The 19,198-nt window shown below is 44.0% G+C and overlaps 1 protein-coding gene across 19 annotated transcripts; it reads left to right on the top strand.

Moving 5' to 3' along the window:
- The first annotated feature begins 3,233 nt into the window (after window positions 1-3,233).
- LOC118103349 (target of Nesh-SH3) lies at window positions 3,234-18,107 on the top strand. 19 transcript variants are annotated; one of them, XM_035150177.2, is made up of 24 exons: window positions 3,234-3,444; window positions 5,336-5,515; window positions 6,965-7,033; window positions 7,124-7,256; window positions 7,425-7,606; window positions 7,742-7,794; window positions 8,465-8,504; window positions 8,757-8,834; window positions 9,138-9,212; window positions 10,016-10,198; window positions 10,641-10,718; window positions 11,109-11,285; window positions 11,782-11,847; window positions 12,517-12,606; window positions 13,664-13,723; window positions 13,800-13,952; window positions 14,165-14,254; window positions 14,336-14,545; window positions 14,660-14,765; window positions 15,313-15,392; window positions 15,544-15,573; window positions 15,654-15,812; window positions 15,886-16,008; window positions 16,241-18,107. In XM_035150177.2, the coding sequence occupies exons 1-24, from the start codon at window positions 3,375-3,377 to the stop codon at window positions 16,354-16,356; spliced, it is 2,601 nt and encodes an 866-aa protein (XP_035006068.1). In that variant the 5' UTR covers window positions 3,234-3,374; the 3' UTR covers window positions 16,357-18,107. The 19 variants fall into 19 exon arrangements, with proteins under 19 accessions (XP_035006068.1, XP_035006069.1, XP_035006072.1 ...); XM_035150178.2 differs by lacking the exon at window positions 9,138-9,212; XM_035150181.2 differs by lacking the exon at window positions 10,016-10,198.
- Window positions 18,108-19,198: the final 1,091 nt, after the last annotated feature.

Raw genomic sequence — 19,198 nt, 5'->3', positions numbered from 1 at the left:
TCACAGGTAATTTATTGAACTTTAGTGTTTAAAATCAAACTCTCTCTTGTTGGTGATGCGTTCAGGGACATGAAAACTGAGCAGAGCTGTAAAATCTCTCCTGAATCAGAGCTGGTGTTCTGGGGGATTTCCTTCAGTCCTGGAGGAGCAGCTCCTATTTACATGTCTCTGCAGGAGGGGGAGGGGGAGGAGGAGCAGGAGGAGGATGTAGAGGAGAAGGAGGAGCAGGAGGAGGAGGGGCGGGAGAGGAGAAGGAGGAGCAGGAGGAAGATGTAAAAGAGAAGGAGGAGCAGGAGGAGGATGTAGAGGAGAAGGAGGAGCAGGAGGAGGGGGGAGGAGGAGAAGGAGGAAGATGTACAGAAGGAGCAGGAGGAGGAGGAGGGAGAGAGAAAGAGAGAAGGGGGAGGAGGAGGAGGAGGAGAAGAGGGAGATACACGGTGCATTCAGTCTTGTGTCTCCTTTAATTAAAGTCCAGTTTCACAGTCGTCACTTTTTAACCTTCAAAGTCTTAAAAGCCCTGATGAACCTGAATGCAGCAGCGGCGAGGACTGAAGACGTCTTTGTGTTTTTCGACTCTTCCTCTCAGACTCGTCCGCCGGCCGCCCGCCGCCCGAGGCTCTGCACGCTCGCTGGCTCCCGGCCCGCAGACGCCACACGAGTCTCTGGGAATCCGTTCAAGGTGTTTGGAAAGAAACGCCAAACAATCACCGTGGCAATTACCTCATTACCCATCAGCCACCTGAGAGCCGGAGGAGGCGGCTGGCACGGAGCGTGGACGGTTCAATTATGGCGTGACGTCAGTGCTGCTGCAGGTGGAGAGAGAAAAGGTCAGAGGTCAACTGTGACACGTGCTCATGAAAACGGCCTTCTGGGAAATCTTCAGCTCGTTTTCCTTCTCTGTCACAAAGAGTCCAAACGCACCAGGGAAGACGCGATGTGATCTCATCGTGGATGTTTTAGCCTAGCTTAGCATAAAGACTGAGGGAAGCTGTTCGCCACAGCTAATCAGCTGTCAGTCATGTGACAGTCTGTTCTCATCAACATCACCTTCACGAGCGTCTCGGCTGCATCAACAGAACGTTCAAGTTCTCGTCACAGAACGTGGCGTAGCGTTCCTCACGTTACCTCGTTGGCCAATGAGCTAACCTCATCTCCATTGAACAGTGTGGTTCAGTTAGCTCTGAAGCTACAAGGAGCTAAAATCGCACTTTGTTTATCGGATTGTTTTTAGAGATTTAAAAACTCGAAGTGTTTGAGTCCACAAAACACGTTTCAGGGCTAAACTTCGTTAGAGCAGAATCCAAAACAACTGAAGTAACTCGAGATCGATTCTTCAGACTAAAAGTCCCTTTAAGTTCTTTAGTGAGTGGTTGACAGAACTGAAAAGATTAAATTAATCAAGGTTTAATTAACTAAACTAATTATTTGAGGAAATTGTGCAGTTTATGTCACATTTTCAGTCTTTATCAGAATTTATGAAATAATGTTTTTAAAATCTAAATTTACTGTGAAGTATTGAACTGGTTTTATTTCATTTCTGTGATCGTTGATGTTTAGATTCTTTAAGATTTACTGAAGTTTTAGTTTGATTTAATGAAGAAAATGTAACTTTTCCAGAGTTTGGATGAGGGACCTGAACGTGTCACCTGGAGCGTGCTCAGAGAGAACCGCCCACTTCCTGTCACCTGGGTTCCAGGTAATGACATCACATCATCATGTGAGGAAACTCGTAGCAAACGTCTTTTTATTTTGAGTTAACTTTACGTCCAGTTGAACGTTACGTGTTCAGCGTCTCTTCTACTTGATGAACTCTGACTTGACTGCAGACGCCATCAGCAGCTGGAACAGTGGGAGGCGATTGGCTGGAAGAACGGCGGCTCGTTGACCTAATTGGTTTCGTTACGCTTGTTGATTAGCAGAGAGCAGTGGGGGGTGGAGCCTCGGGCTTAATGAGTCGACTCTCAGGAGGCGTGGAGCCGCTCTGCCGCCTCCTGAGAGTCGACGTGAAGAGAAGAAGAAGCGGCGGCGGCGGCGTGTTGGAGCTCGTTGTTTGCAGCTGTCGGACTCTTTACTGACACTTTAACGTTCTTCGTGTGTTCACACGTCACTTTTATACAAACACATAAAAACTAAGAAAAGACGGAACCACAACATTTCGCTTTAATAAAATAAGAAAGAAGAAAGAAACGAGGAAACAGATGAAATAAAGAAAAAGCTCTGAAATAAACATGAATATAAACAAAAGTCAAAGAAATGAAAAACTAAAAGTGAAACATGACGTTAAAATCGTTATTGTTGTAGTACTGCAGGTGAGCACTGGGGGCGCTGGCAGCAGGTGTGTTATTGTGACTGACAGGTGGCTGATGGGAGTTTGAGTTTTAGAGGTGAACCAGTTGTTTTCACATCTTGTTCAACGTCACATGTCAGTTTCCCGCTTTTTATCCCGTCTCCGTGACACCTGACCAGCGTCCGTCATCACTTCCTCTCTCTTCTTCTTCTTCTCTTGTTGTTTTGGCCTCAGCTGCTGTTTGGCAGCGCTGCTTCTTCCCTCCGTCCGGTCGCATGCGGCGCCACGTGTTGGACAAACTGCGAAACACGAACCTGAGTCCAGGGACGTGGTCGGGTTTTCCCTCCAGGAGAAAACATGTCAGAGGTTCTGGCTCAGAGCGCGCACGTGTGTGTGTGTGTGTGAGTGTGTGTGTGTGTGTGTGTGTGTGTGTGTGTGTGTGTGTGTGTGTGTGTGTGTGTGGAGTGTGTGAGTGTGTGATGTGTGTGGTGAGTGTGTGTGTGTGTGTGTGTGTGTGTGTGTGTGAGTGTGTGTGTGTGTTGTCACTCTTCCCATCATATTAGCGGGGATTTGTTGTGAAAACAAATTCACATTCTTCTCATTCTTCATGTTTCATGTTGCAGCTGCTGATCGACACGTTTTCATTCATTACAACACAAACACAACACGCTGCGTATTCCCAGATACAAAGATACAAACAACTACAAAGATACAAACAACTACAAAGATACAAACAACTACAAAGATACAAACAACTACAAAGATACAAACAACTACAAAGAGGAGGTGAACGTGAAGAAAAGAGCAGTAAGAGTTAGAAGAGAAGAAGTGATGTTTGAGAGAAGGAGGAGGGGCTGAGAGGGCGAGTGAGCTTTAGAGAGGGGGGACTATAGGGTTGCTGATGTCATACAGGCCCCACCCCCCTGAGGTATACATGGTGGCGTTTCAGCAGTCGACCTCTCACAGCGAGGACGACTGCTGAACAAGAGACCCACAGACACTTAGTGAAGTTATCCAGCTCCTGGTCGCTCCTCATCCTCCTCTTCATCACCTTCATCCTCCTCATCCTCGTCTCCTGGACGCCCTGATGGCGAGCATCCTCCTCCTCCTCCTCGTGCTGCTGCTCCTCAGCGGGACGCCGGCTCAGAGGGTCAGAGGTGAGTGTTGCACTCTCAGAAACACAGGAAGACGTGTTCTTCTGATTCTTTACAGAAGAAGAAGAGTAAACAACGTCAGAAATACAGTGAAGAAGAGATGAAAGAGAAACAAAGTAAGAGACAGGAAATGAATCAAATCCAGAAAACTGAGAATATTTCTACAGTTAATCAGTGGTCTTCATCTTCATCACTATCTTCATCATAATCTGACATAAAACTGTTTGACTGTTTAAATAAAGTTTTATTCATTCGTTTTTCATGTTTAATATTTTTCTGTTCTAACGTGTTTGTGTTGCTTTGTTAGTTTTCAGGTAAACTCAGGTGTGTGTGTGTGTGTGTGTGTGTGTGTGTGTGTGTGTGTGTGTGTGTGTGTGTGTGTGTGTGTGTGTGTGTGTGTGTGTGTTATGTAAGATGATCAGTAATATGTGATTTGAGGATTTGAGAGCTCAGACTGTTACCTCACTGGGCGAGAGACAGCCAAGAACAACAGAGAGAGAGAGAGAGAGAGAGAGAGAGAGAGAGGCATGTGTTGAAACAGATTCAAAAATAGAAAAACCTAATTAATGTTATTAAACAAGATTGTTGTTCTTTCTGTGTGTGTGTGTGTGTGTGTGTGTGTGTGTGTGTGTGTGTGTGTGTGTGTGTGTGTTTCCAGATGTTTGAGGACGACACGCCCACATCCAACTGTTACGCTCGTTTTCTCAGTTTAACAAGTGTAAAAAAACTACACGATTTAAAACACATGTTATTGCAACTTTCCTTTATTATATTATATTATATCAGGTGAACTTTACTGTACTTTCCTGTACTTTCCTGTACTTTACTGTACTTTACTGCAGCAGTACCTGGACTTGTGTTTGTCATTTATAAGAGTTTTTTACCGTCAGATTCTTATGAGACAGTTTGTTCACTTTTAGTGAATAAAAATAGGAAAGTTCAACAGTACGTAATTGTACTTTATTGCACAGTGTACTTTACTGTAGAGTACAGTGCAGGACAGTACTGTACAAACCGTACGTGTGTAGTAAAGCGTAAACCTGTGTTGGTCTCTGGGCTCAGGATCAGTTCGGGGTCAGGGGTCACGGCTCCGTGTTAACGTGACTTTGTTTCACGGCGTCACGTCTGTCATGTGGAGCTTTATCCCTCCACTCAATCAGCTGCTGCTACAAAGACGTCGACAGGTCGAGCCTCGCAGCCAAGAATGAGCTACATGATTCCACTTGTCCACCGCGTCCAAGTCTGCAGACTTGAACCCACGGATCTGCAGAACAAACGGCCCAAAGAAAACCTGGAGTCAACACATGTGAACAATGAGGCTCTTAGAAACGTCGGCGCCCTCACAGGACGTAACGTGGAAGCACAAGTTGTTCACGTCTGACATTTAACGTCTCATTACATCTGATTCACTGACCTGAGGCCAGTTTTACCTTCACACACTTCACACACTTCATTTAACCAGATGAAAGACCAGAATCCGTCCGACTGATTCTACCGAGACAATTAAAAATGAATCCATCTTTCTTCATAAATCCTCAGAGTTCAGATGTTCCGTGTGTTAAAGTTTATGATCCTGCAGCTCTGAAACTTTCTGTTCTCGTTAAAGTTTAAAAGTTGACTGATGTTTGGTTTGAGCCTCAGAGACACAGAGGTCAGGACCTGCAGCTGGAAACATACGTGTTCATTAACTGTGCAACCACACACACACACGCAACACATGGAGAGTTGGTACTGTACAGTGCTGTGAAGAAACAGTCAAGCACCACAAAGTACAGTAAAGTTCTTTAGATATAGAAACTGTTTTACTGTAACATTTCTGAAACGTCAGTTTTATTTTGAAAGTTTGTTTACTCTGTGTAAACACCCTCCTGTCTTTTGTCCTCGTCTTCGTCAGTTGGTCGTCAGAACATGAAAGTTCGGATCAACGCCACCGGCGACACCATCGTGATGAAGTTCGTCCGTCCGAACCCTGGCGTGAAGCTGGAAGGTTACATCCTGGGATACGGCAGCAGCCTGTTCTCCAAACAGTTCATCCAGCTGCCGGAGAACGGGCGAGCCTACGAGGCCGAGATGGGTGAGAGCACTTCTTATTTATCTATTTTATATTATTCGTTTTGATTCATCTGAAGCTGAGGCTCTAAACCGGGTTGTCTCACGTTTCTCACATTTATTATTTACATAAGGAGAGTTTGTGTTTTCATTAACATGCTATGATCATGTATGTAGAAAGTCGAGTCTGAGCTGTTGCTTTTACTCTGTAAACATTCAAACGTCCTGCAGGAGAATCAAGTTGTTTTTACATGAACAGAAACGAGAAGCAGATGAGAAACGACCAACACATATCAACAGCTTCAGCTCCAGAGGATTTTCATGTAATCACGTCTTTGTCTCTCGTCGTGGTCGTTTCTGCCCGAGGTCGTCTGTCAGACACGCGGCGTCGGCGCCGGTCTCAAACCGCAGCGTTAACTCTTTAAATACAAACCACATGGCTGCTGCAGTGTCATGTGACATCCTTACAGTTCAACAGGTAAATATGTTTAGTGCGTCAGAGACGACGTTAGAGACGAAGTTAGAGACATTAAACAACAAATAACCAAAATAATATGAATAATCATATTATTATTATAAATGAAATAGTTCCACAGAGACCGCTCTGTCTGACAGGTGATTGATGAGGTCGTGAGGGGGCGGGGCATGTCTCCACCTGTCGAAGAGAAGAAGACGAACGAGTCGTCGTCTTCTGATTAAAGACAAAACTTTATCTTACATTTCTACAAGCTTAAATAAAAGCTGGTGTCAATGTCAATAAAGTTTTCATCAGTTTATTGACAAACAGGTGAGTGTGAGGAGGTGACCTGGAAAAAAAGTTCTGAGTTGTCATCCATCAGACTTTTTTAAAGCTCCACAGGTCAAAGGTCAAAGTTTAACATCACAACTTGTTTCACGTCACATTAACGTCTGACATTCACAGACTTTTATTCTGAAAGGAATCAAGACCAGAAAAATTAAAACCAAAGACAGATTTTAATGGTGAATAAAAACAGTTTTTATTGGAACGAAAAGATTTAAAGATTCAGAAAAAAACGAGAGAAAACTAAATAAAAACCAGTTTGAAGAAAAAGAAAAAGGACGAATGAAAAGAAAAAGGAGACGTGAGAAACATGAGAATCACATGACTGAATGTTTTCACATGTGTTCGCTCTAATCGTTCACACGTGTGCGTCTGTTTCCTGTCTCTCAGGGGGCATCAGGTTTACTGAACAGAGTCCAGCAGCGTTCCGACACGCTGCCACTTCCACAATGACTTCCCAGTGCAAGTACATCAAGTACATCAAGTACATCAAGTACACGTAGTACACGCACTGGATGCTTTACACATGACCTTTGACCTTTGGGACTTGATCCTGGCCCTGACAGAGCAGGTCACCTGCTTCCTGTTGCCTCAGCGACGGAGATGAAAAAAAATAAAAAAATAAAACAAAATGTAGACAAATATTTTCAAAACGTTAACGTTTGGTTTCAGACGCAGAGCCCAAGTACCTGGTGGCCGTTCAGCCAATCCCAGTCAACGATGTGAAGAAGCACTGCACAGGTACGCTGAGCACTTCCTGTTTGGTTCAGAGCACAGCCGCAGGTCAACAGGAAGTCTCACTCTGTCTCACTCTGTCTCACCTGTGCGCAGGTAAAGTGAACCTGGAGAAACCGCTGCACCTGGTGATCGGCTCCGTCAGCCCCACAGCCGTGCTGCTGTCCTGGGGGAACTACCTGAAGACGCCGTACGAAGGAAACGTCATGAACGAGTGTCTGGAGGACGGGTCAGAGACGCATAGAAATATATACGCACATTTATACATTTACATATTCATCTGACCTTTGCTATAGCGCCACCATTAGGCAGATGTGTGGTTTTTAGTGGCGGCTAAAACACGTTGAGTAAAGACCTTTTTTCGTAAATTTCCTTCCCGTCGTCTTTGTGTCTCCAGGTTTTACACCATCCGCTACAGAGAGAGGAACAGGAAGTGGAATTATCAGACCTGCCCGACCAGCGACACCGTCATCGACAACCTGAAACCAAACACGCCCTACGAGTTCGGCGTCCGATCCAACAAGGACGACCGCAGCGGCTCGTGGAGCAAACCGGTCGTTCACAACACCAACATGAACAGTACGTAGAAGTCCAAGGTTTTTCATAAATGTCGTCTTCTCCAGGTCAGATTATTTCTTTTGGCTGTAACTTGTTAACCTGGTAAAATTAAACTTATTATAAACTAACTAACCTCAGTTTTTTCTGGATCCACAGATAAAAATGCTCAGAAGACGTTTAAGCTGCGTAACCCTCTGGTCAAACCGCTGGTACGTCACTGCTGCATTTAAATCTACAAACAAAGACCAGGATCTAAAGTTAGAAACTCACTCTTCATTTATCCAAGATACTTAAAAATGGGATTTAATTAAAGCTACATAAACTTGTTTTTCAATTGAAAAACAACTAAATGATTCTGAATATAATATAATGTGAACAGCGATTTATTGTTTTCTTCATGACTTTGGATAAAAACACAGATTAATATTAACAAATTAATCAAATGAGTAATTTTAATTGAATTTACCTTTGCATTTTATCATTGAATTAAAAACATGGTGTGAGTGAGTGTGAAAAGTCCGAACAGACCCTGAACGCCTCGTCACCTCAGGCCTCTGCCCTGCGTGTTTCATGTGTCAGCACATGTATGTAACATGTATGTAACATGTATGTAACATGACACAGAGCTTCAAAGATCAAAGGTCCACACTGACAGACACTAAACACACATTTCTGCGGCTGCCAACTTTTATTATCTGATTTATTTAATTTCATGGTTTTTATTCCATTTAAAAACAAGAATATACAAATAAAGATGTCATTTAATTTAAAACACTATTTTTGATTCAATACAAATGATCACGTTTGTATTTTATTTTTAAATATAAAAACCACTAACAGACATTGATTTAATGATCATTTGTATGTTTTGTTTTCCAGAAGCCTCACGGCGCTCACGCTCTTTTCCCTCCTCGTCCTGGTAAGATCTGATTGACTGTCCAACGTGTTCAGGCAGCGTTTCTTCATCACTTTCATTCACTGATGATTAAACAGTCGTCACAGCGAGTTCAGGCTGCTTCTTAAATCCGTCAGGAAGTTCACACGAGCTCAGCGTCACTCATCTCACTCCGAGATGAAAGTGAAAAACACAGAAGGATCGATTGATCCACTGATCAGACGTTATTGATTGATCGTGTTCACTGACACACACTTTGTGTTTTTGTGTTTTCAGCGCTACACAACCGCACACAGCCTCGACTGTCTCCCCTCAAACACCCAGGATTCCCCGGAGCGCCGCGCACGTCTTTTGGTGATTATCTCTTCTTCTGTATGTTCTCAACTCAGAGCTGCAGAGACGTCTGACCTCACACATCTGAACCTCAGCAGCTTCCGTAGAGTTAAACTCAAACTAAAGTAAGTAAACATGAAAATGTTCTCGTGTTCTGAGGAAACATTTGGAAACAAAGAAAGAAAATCGTCATTAGGCCTAAAAGCAGTTTCAGTCTCGTCTGAGTCACATGATCTGTGCAGCTGTTTGATCTGAACCCACTGATTTGACACTTTCACCACTTTTCTTCTTCTCTTATCAAACCGACCATATTATTCCCCACAGCGCCACCTGAGGGCCAGCAGGAAACGTTACCTCTTCCCGGCGCCGCTGAGCCTAAATGGCCTCGAGCGTCACTCGGTAACAACACAGACTTTATTTTTTACTGAGCAGCTTTACCTGCTTCAGCTGAGCCCTGTGATGCCGCTGGGAGGGGGGGTTGTGATTGGCTGCATGCGAGCATGCTCCGGTTAGAAAGTCCATACGAAGCGTGGAGGTGACGTCAGCTGACCCGAGCAGCTGCACTTTGCCCCGCCCACACTGATAGCAGCGGCTAGACTTTTTTTAACCTCCCCGTAAAGGTCATGTGACGGCGGCCATGATGCTTCACCTGTGCATTTGATTCGTCTGCTTCTCTTCTTTCACGCTGTCGTCTGCATAACGTCGAACTTTTCTGTTTCCTCTGACTTCATTGTTTGTTTCTCGATATTTCAAATCTTTGCAAACAAGTTCAGATTTAGAGATTCAATATATTTGTAATATTTGGACAAAAAGCACGAGTCAGTGATCAGAGTAAAATATTTAATGTTAATCTGGACTTTATGAATCCAAACTGTCCTGACTGTGGTTGCCATGGTTACCAGACTGCATGACAGGGATGCATGTTCAGACGTGGTTGGACGTCAACACAGGTGGTTCTGCACAGTCCTCACTGTCCCTCCCTTTTTGTCTCAGTGTCACCATGTCTTCTTTTCTCTTCTTCTACGAGGTACCAAGTTATGGGACCAGAACATTTACAACAAATTATTTATCTACTGGGAAGTTTCCAAAATAACATTTTATTTTAACTTCCATATTTTAAAAGACGTGTCTGGTGACTCTCACGTCTTCGAATCCGAATCGTGTTCCCATGACGACGGTACCTCTCTCCTCTTTTACTGCAGACGAAGGAAACACTGTTAAAAACGACACCAACCAACCGACGGATCCTCGTCCTTCTGTCCGACTCCTGGCGTCCAAAGTCGACACCACAGCCGCCCCCCTAACTAGATTACCCCCCCACAGGGACTCGCCTCAGAACGCTAAGACGCCCACTAATGCACCTGAGAAGCCTCGTAACCCTGCGGGTAATTTCCACCTCACAACTTAATTTATTTTCATTTTTGTTTCTGAAAACCGGATGAAAATCAGATTGTGGTTCCAAAGTACTTTACTTCCTGCTGCAGTAAAGTAATATTTAAAATATCTGTTTACAGACCGAGCTGCTGTCGACCTGTTGCTCTGACGATTCCCTTCCTGTTTACTTCGTGTTTTTTTGTGAGTGATGGTTGATTCATGTAAAACAGATTGAATTCAGCGTGTGTTCGATCCCCTGCTGAGCGGGACGCTCTCTGTTGGTCCGACACAAAAACAACAGAATCATCTGCAAACAGTGAAACGTCTTTTCAACAGGCTTCATCTGCTGTGGGGATTCAAACAAACCTTTATTTATCTTTGTTGACAGGTCGAGGACGATCTCGTACTCGGACACACGTCTTTGTCCTGTTAAACCTTCTTTCTCCCTTGCAGCTTTCAGCCAATCACAGGACGGATCATCGCTGCTGAGAACAGCTCTGACCAATGAGAGGGCTAGAACTAACAGCTGGGGTAATGATGACCTCATGGAGCTTCCTCCGTTTCGCTCTTTCGCTCTTTGTCTGCTGTTAATCTGCCGCCATCTTGTTCCCTCCAGCTTCCAGTTAAACGTGCAGCTCAGTCTTTGTTTGCTCGCTGTCCGAGTCGCATCTTTAAACTCATCTCATCCAACATGGCCGCCACGTCCTGCATGCGGCGCACAATCTTACAGTCATATTTGCGTCATCACATCAGTTTAAATGACTGTGGTTTCTGAAGATTGTGAGCGTGTAAAACTAAATGTGAGTGATGTGAGGAAACGTTAATCATCACTAACATCAGCGCTGCTGTAAACTCGCTTCTCTGGCATCTTAACGACAGAATCACACTTTGACTCAGGCTCAACTGTTTCTGATCTTTTAGGTCAAAGCAGAAACTTCGGCCCGTCGCTGCCTTTACACCCGTACGACCCGGCGGCCAGATCCTCCAGGCCGGCGCCAAGAAACCCCCTCTTCCCCTCCTCTAACGGCTTCAGACAGCCCCGCCCCTCCTCGTCCTCTAGAACCAGTAACTCGTCCCCGACCTCCGGGATACTCGGGGGTAATCCTCCTCCTGGCTCCTCCACTCTGATTCACTTCACTTTGTTCCTCTGTGGTTTGAGTTGGAAGATGTCGGACTAATGATTCCTGGTTTTGTTTCATCTTTCATTTCAAAGGAGGAGGACAAAACTTCAGACACTGATTCTCACCACAATCCTTCAACACTTTGTAGTTTGCCTCTTTTGTTTGCTGCTGAATGAACCCGACAGACGAACAACTGAACGAGTCTAAAGTTTGATCATCGTGTCAAATCTATTTTCAAAAATGAAGATGAAACTTTGTCACAATAATAGTGTCCAACTTTCTGTTTATGTTTCAAGACGTCAAGACAATGTATCAACCGTAGCGTCTGAAGCAGTAGTGTTTATAAAAACCTTTCGGACGTCAAACACAAATCTGATCTTTGAAAATATCCCGAGGACTCGAACTCTTGTTCTTTCTGTCAGGTTCAGTTTCCAGATTCTTTCTCTTCGTAATGTTCAGTTTTCTTCCAACAGTTACCGGACATCACCACCGGGGCATTTCCCCCCCCAAACCAGCCTTATGGCACCGACACCGACTGGGTAAAAAAACAAAGTTTGTGTTTCATCATTAACCCTCCGGTCACTTCCACCGCAGCTCATCCTGCTGTTTTTGTCTCCATCCATTTTGTTTGTTTTAATACTTTGTCTTTCATTCATCCCTCCATCGCTCGGCGGTGTGTCCTCGTCTTCGTGTCCACGTGTTTTTGCTGCTGAAGGTTTCATCAAAGCTTCAAATAATCATGTTGAATAGAACTTGATTCTTTGAGTGTGTTACATCAGCTGATGTCACTGTGGTCATGTGGTCATGTGGTCGGTGGGTTTGAGGAACTGAAGAACGTTTTCTGTTCATCTTCATCACGCACAGACAGTCTGAGGACGACCAATCACACGTCAGCATTTCATCTTAATGAAGCTTCTGTTTGTATCTTGAGAAGATTTTAGAAATAACGATGTAGAATTAGAACCATGTGATTCAGCTGCTGTAAAATCTGCAGCTTCACTTCACGTGTGTTTGGATTTTGTTACGTGTTGATGACGTGTGCGTGGTCGTCCTGTTCAGTCAGCGTGAGCTCTCGTCCATGTTTTATTGTTTCTTCTTCATGTTCAATGTGTCAAACATGTCAACAGGAGCTTTGTGTTAAAGATGTAAAACAGTGGAACCTTCAACAAATCAAAGGAGTTTAAACATCCATGTTTTTCCCGCCGCAGTGAACAACTCGCTGCTGGACGACGACACGTCTCAGCTCCCTGATGTGTTTGGTCGTTCTGGTCCCGGGGTCGAGGAGGAGCGGTTTCATGGTAACGGCCTGAATGTCGCCTCTCTCCTCGTGCTCGTTCGCTGACTGGCGCTTCATTCGCTCTGCGCTGCCAGCTCTGCATGGTTTGGCCGTCCTGGATGTCGACAGACGAATGTTTAAAACGAGCGGGAAAGAAAATCCCGCTCGTCGGTCTGAGCTCCAGCAGCGTCTGTGGAAAATCCTTTGAGTTGATGGAAAGAATCTTCTCCTGCCGTCGTTAACTTACTTTTCAGAAGCTTTGAGCGTTTTGTCACCGCAGAAGTTTAAAGAAACTGTTTCTTATTATTCTGTGACGACGCTGCCATCTGGACCCGCTGCTGTTATTTCAGTCCTCCGGCCTCAGCTGCTGCTTCTTGCTTGATTGCGACCACTGCGAGCTTCAGACTTGTTCCTGCAGAGACGTGCTGTTTAGAGAAGAACGTACACGGCTTGCAGCGCAGCGAGAATGTGCAGACGAATGTTTGCTTTTGGTTTGAGGATTGTTTGTGTGTGAGAATCAGACCGTGTTTATTTCATTTGGTTTTGTGCTGTAATCACGACGCAGCAAACTTTTAATTCATGTTGAAAAATAAAAGAAACTTTACAGACGACAGGAAAAGAGTCGGCGCTGAAGGCGAGCTGGCGTCTCCGGCGCCGTCACACACAGTCACATGTGAGCGTCTGTATTGTTTCATGTTTGGAGCTGAAACATCTTTCATGTTTCTGGCTTCGCTCTGATTCCATTTAGTTCTGGAAGCGACTCAACTTTCTGATTGTGAAGAATTTGTGCAAATGAAAGAAAGGAGGGAATTTAATTGGCTGCAGCTTCTGGACGTCGGCCTGAAAAACAAACGCTCGGCGCCCTCGTGGAATTACACGAGAGCGCTCGTGTTTTCAGGTTGAGTTGGAACCAGGTCTCGAGTTCTCATGAGAACAGAGGAGATTTTCCAGCAGATTAGAAATCAGCTCACTGGAAAACCAAAACATGAATCTGGTTCCACTGTTTCACATCCACAGAGATGAAGTGGTCTTCTAGTTTTAAACTTGTTTTTCAGTTTCATATGAACTGTTTGTTTCAGGGTCTCCGGCTCGTCCCCTCAACAAGAGGCCGAACCTGGTGGGGAAACCTGGAGAAACAGGTGAGAAATGAGGAAACTTTAAAAATCACTTTTCATGTTTTCATTTGCTGGAAAAGTGAAGTTTTCTTTTCATCAGACAAAGTCAACGACTTCAAGCTGACGGACAAGTTATCGATCCTCAAACCCAAAGTCCCTCCAGCATCCACCAAACCAGAGCGGAGACCGACCACCACCACCACCACCACCACAAGTACGACCACGACCACGACCACGGTGGCACCAACACCTGGTATGAACATTTTAAATTATCCACACGTCTGTTCTGGCTCCACCTTCACCAACACGCTGTGTTTTAGCCTCTGTTTGATTGGTTTTGGTGAAATTCTTCTTCTTGGCCTCTTTATCTTTGTTTTGTTCCAGTTCTTGTAGAACCGATGTTACGCTGAAGTTCTCTGTGTTGAAAGAACATTTGTTTTTATTCAGTTTATGTTTCTTCCTCAGCGACTCGACAGGAAACGTGGGAAGACTCCGACCTGTTCAAGTCTCAGCCGACGTCAGAAATCGACGCCATGGGAAATAAAAGATTTGTTGGTGAGTGGAGTTGATTCAACTGAAGCTTTTGAACCAAGTTCTATTGCCGCAGTTCTAACCCCTCCCCTCCTCCCCCCACAGCTCCTCACGTCGTTTATCAAACAGGAAAGAAACCGGACGAGCCGTGTTCCATCACCTCCTCCCTCAGCTACTTTCCTGAAAACGAACACGGTGAGGCCAACGCGACTGCACCGCCCAAGACTCCGCCCTCAAACCTCACCGTGGTGACGGTGGAGGGATGTCCGTCCTTCATCATCCTGGACTGGGAGAAAACCGACAACGACACCACAGGTACGAAGAAACTATCAGAAGAACATCAGATTCAACAAAATAAGAAACGTTTTAATTTGACTGTACGAAGTGTTAAGACAAATCTTTCCCATAATCCTCTTGTCCTGTCCTCAGAGTATGAAGTCATCTCCACCGCTAAAGGACCTGATGGCGAGCAGGTTTCCATCCTGACGACTAACCAGACTCACACGGCGGTGGAGAACCTCAAACCTGAGAGCAGGTGAGAGGATCAGATTCAGAAGAAGACTCAGATCTGAACTTCACCCCGTTGACCTTCGAGGGCCCCGGGCCCCTGTGGAGCCTCAGGTTCATGTCAGCAGCACTTTGTTTACATAAAGTTTTATTTTAGGTTTTTATAATTAAGGCCCCAGAACATGAAAAACAGAAGCAACCGTGTTAACGTCTCTTTTACTTAACAACTGAACGACTTCACTTCGATGTCACTACGTCATCAACCCCAGCAACAAAAAAATAAAAGAGCAGCGCGCTCACCTTCACACTCAGAACGACTGTTTCCTGCTCGCCAGCTGCCGCCACACGGCTGGACACAGCTGTCCAATCACGTAGAGGCAGTCGACTCATTTCAGAGCTGAGCGCCGCCGCCGCCGGTCGTTCAGGATGTAGAATAATCAGAATGAGTCAATGAGTCTGGAGATGGAAAACTGTGACATCATGTCAGGGTTTTTAAAGTAAACTAAGTAAGAGTATTTAACCTATTGAAAGTAACTGAGTACTTTGAACTAAGTAACCTTACTTTGTGTTTACAGTTATGAGTTCAAGGTGAAACCAAAGAACGATCTGGGCTCGGGTCCGTCCAGTGAACCAGTTTCCTTCAACACAGAATCAGGTACTCGACACCGACAGGGAGTCAAAATGTTTCTCTTCTGGTGTTTTCACTGAAAATCCATCTTGACTAAAAATAGTTTTTAATAATAAGATTGTGAGGCGACGTCATTAAATCAATCAATAAATTAAAATTTAGTTTGTGTTTTTCTCAGCCGACCCTCGAGTGAGCGAGAACGTTTCAGGTGAGATTTCGTCACACGCGTCGTCACATGATCATGAACCTGTACTGAGCCTGTTGTCATGGAAACACTGTCGTCTCTAGGTAAAGACGCCATCTGGACTCAGTTCCCCTTTAAGACGGACTCGTACTCCGACTGTCACGGGAAACAGTACGTGAAGAGGACCTGGTACCGTAAGTTTGTTGGTGTCCAGCTGTGCAACTCGCTGAGGTACAAGATCTACCTGAGCGACTCGCTCAACGGTGAGTGTCCACGCCGGAGCCACGCCCTCGTCTCCATGACGACTCTAATCTGACGACTCTGTTTCCTGTTCAGGTAAATTCTACAACATCGGAGATCAGACCGGCTTCGGCGAGGATCACTGTCAGTTCGTCGATTCCTTCCTGGATGGAAGAACGGGTCGACAGCTGCGAGCCGACCAGCTGCCGTCCAGACCCGGTACCAACTGCTTTTATTTTGAAAGAACAGGAGCTGATCACAGTCAGTCTGGCTGCTTTTATTTTGAAAGAACAGTGACTGCTAACAGTCAGAGACAGGAAGTTTAGACGTATCCTCTGGGACCATGAACTCACCTGAGTTAAAAACAGGACGTAGATCCACTCGTCTGTTATCTTGTCATTTCAGTGAATAATGAACGGACCAATCACACGTGTGCTGTTGTTTATCGCAGGTTTCTACAGAGCCGTGCGACAGGAGCCCGTCCACTTCGGACAGATCGGAGGACACTCCCACGTCAGCTACGTCTCTTGGTACGAGTGTGGAACACCAATCCCAGGAAAGTGGTAGACGGACCCGAGCTCAGAGTCGTCCTGGGAGACGCCTGAAAGACGAGCAGGTCCTGAGAAAGTGCCGGAGCTGAGACGTCAGAACCCAGAGCTTCAGAAACATGGACTTTATGGTCAGGGAACTTAAACTGTATCAGTAAACGTGTGTCATCTTTAGTATTTATCAAAGTGACGTTCGTTTCCTCTGCAGTAAAACCAATCTCACGTTATAGATTTTATTTCGTGTTCAGATCATGGGAAGCTGGCTCCCTGTTTTCATGTTATTTATCGAAAGCTCTTTGGTCACATGACATCACCACGGAGACGCTTCTTCTTCTTCTTTAAAATGGAAATAAGACGACGTCCTGCTTCACTTCCTCCTCTGTCACAAACTGGATCTAAACAAACGCAGTATAAACACAACGAGACGTAAACTCATCAACATCCGACCAATTCACTTTCAGGAATCAAAAAATCCTAAATGTTTCTATGGATCTGAGAAGAAAGTGTAGAATATTTTACAGAAGAACCTTTTCTTTCATCATCAGGTGTCTGCAGAATATGAATCACTTTCTCTTTATTTATAAAACATCAGGAAACCAAAGTGACGGAATTTTGACATGTTTACTTAAAAATCGACGTAAACGTTGATTATTTGATGAACGATGTCGCCGTCCTCTGTGTTCGATGTTTAAATTCAGGCCAGATTTTTGGTGCTTTAACGTTTCGTACATTTCCGATCGTTGTCACGAACGCTGCCTCGGACTCACACAGAGGAAACAATATGGAGGCTTCTACACTTTGCAATTTGCACAACAAAAATGTATTTATATGTATATGGAGAGAATGTATTTTGATATACATTTTTGCAGATGCATCACCGTGGCCTTTTTGTTTACGATAACGTTATAACTCTTCTTCTTCTCTGATGCTAAAGCACAAATCCGACAGGAGAAAATGGCTGATAAATCTAAATATTCATATTTAAACAAACTCTTCGTGTATTTTACCAAACAAACAGACGATAAAGTTGAGTTGTTGTGGTGGTTAGCATTGGTTAGCAGAGGTATATCAAAGGCTACTTAATTCTAAAGCTACGTGGCTAGCTAACCAGTTGCTCATTACAACTAGTTCACAAACTGAAGCCACAGAGATGGAAACTGTTTGTTATGACAATAATGTCGAGCTGAAAGTGTAAAATATGACATTGGACATGAAGATAACGAAAAAAAATTCTTTATATTTTCAACATCAAATCAAACTGGGAGCATTAGCTAAGCTAGCTTCATTAGCAAGAACAGCGCAACGTCTGACTTCCTGAAAATCACAAAATGTCCAAGATAAGTATTTGAATGATTCATAGAGAACAACAAAGTCCGTCAGATGTTTTCTAACGTGACTAAAGGAAGGTTAGCTAATCAGTGGGTTTGTATCTTGCTAATGAGCCATGAAGCTCACGTAACTATAGCTTTACGAGTTCACAGGAATTTTAGGTGTAAAATTGAACACTGGGTTTGTCTAAATATAAAAAAACTAAAGTTTTTTAAGTCGCCATGTATCTCAAATGTCGTAGAACAGTCCTGGATTGGGGCTACGAGCTAACATGCTAATGTGTTTTTGTCATTAAGCCATTCATTTCCTGTTGTTTCTAATGTTTGTCCTGGTGACGCTGAACTTTAACGACTCTTTCATCCAATCATCATGTCAAATATGTTCTGTACGTTTGTTTTTATATTATTTTCAACAATAAAGACGTTTGATTCTTTTTTTAAAGAAGTTTATTTTCTGTTCTGACTCAGAATAAAACCGCAGATTCAGCAGGAAGTTCAAGTGTAACAGAGTTTTATCCGTTGTGTTTGCGACAAATCACAAACCTTCACTAAACTCGAAAGAGAAGCCATTCCTCTAAAGGGGCATGAGACGTCCCCACGGCAACCTGGTTACTGCACTGCAAACATTTGTGTTTTTCTGCAGCAGCAAACGTGAGGTTGTACGTTCTCCAGAGAATCGAACACGTGAAGGTTTGTTCGCCACAGAGCCTGAAAAAGAAAATAAGAGCAGGGAATGTCGCCTGATGCCAAATCTGCTGTAATTTCACCCTCCTGCACAAACACACGGTTACATAACACGTGAACACGCCAACGACCCCCCCAACACACACACATGTTCAGTGAACGTGAGGCCTTCAGGGACCACAGTGACTACACTGTCTTCAGTGTTGAAGCTCACGGCAGCAGCAAAAGAAAAATAATGGTAATAATAATAAACCACTAATTACAATTACTTTGTCAAAAGAAGAATGGGTAAAAGAAACAGGAAATAAAATGAGAGACAAGAAGGAACTCTTTATTTATTTTAATTCCTGATCAAGAATATAAAACCCTATATATATACATATATATATTTAAATAACACAATTAAAACAACATCACAAATACTAAGTGATTGGTCATAACGGCAAAAAAAGAAAATAGAAAAACATAAGTGAGCTGGAATTAGTTTTATTATTTTATTACTTTTGTTTTGAGGAAACAACATTTGTAAAATACTGTTTCTTCTCCGCTTCCTTCTTCTATTTCCTTCAAAGCGATTGGTCTGCTGGTCCTGGCTCAGTGTCACTGACCAATCAGAGAGCTGGTTGATCACTGACCAATCAGAGAGCTGGTTGGTCACAAGGTGAGCTCGTGGCTAATTAGCGGGAAACCGGAGCAGCTGGAGGAGACGCTTCAGTTCCAAGATGGCGGACAGAGAGAAGAGACGTAAAAGAAGAATAAAACAAGAAGAGTTCAGATTAAAACGAAACAAGAAGAATAAAGAACATCTGCTGGTTTAAAAAGTCCGTTTGTTAGCGTTAGCATGAGCAT

Source organism: Hippoglossus stenolepis, chromosome 24, assembly GCF_022539355.2.
Source record: "Hippoglossus stenolepis isolate QCI-W04-F060 chromosome 24, HSTE1.2, whole genome shotgun sequence".
Lineage (NCBI taxonomy): Eukaryota > Metazoa > Chordata > Actinopteri > Pleuronectiformes > Pleuronectidae > Hippoglossus > Hippoglossus stenolepis.
Note: the sequence above shows the minus strand (reverse complement) of the source record. Positions and strands in the feature narration are given on the sequence as shown.

Bases quoted from the DNA above. Each gene is read 5' to 3' on its own strand.
- LOC118103349 (XM_035150177.2), top strand. From the start codon at position 3,375: ATGGCGAGCATCCTCCTCCTCCTCCTCGTGCTGCTGCTCCTCAGCGGG. The intron at 7,257-7,424 runs GTCAGAGACGCA...TTGTGTCTCCAG, and splicing joins AACGAGTGTCTGGAGGACGG to GTTTTACACCATCCGCTACA. The intron at 8,505-8,756 runs GTAAGATCTGAT...TTGTGTTTTCAG, and splicing joins TCTTTTCCCTCCTCGTCCTG to CGCTACACAACCGCACACAG.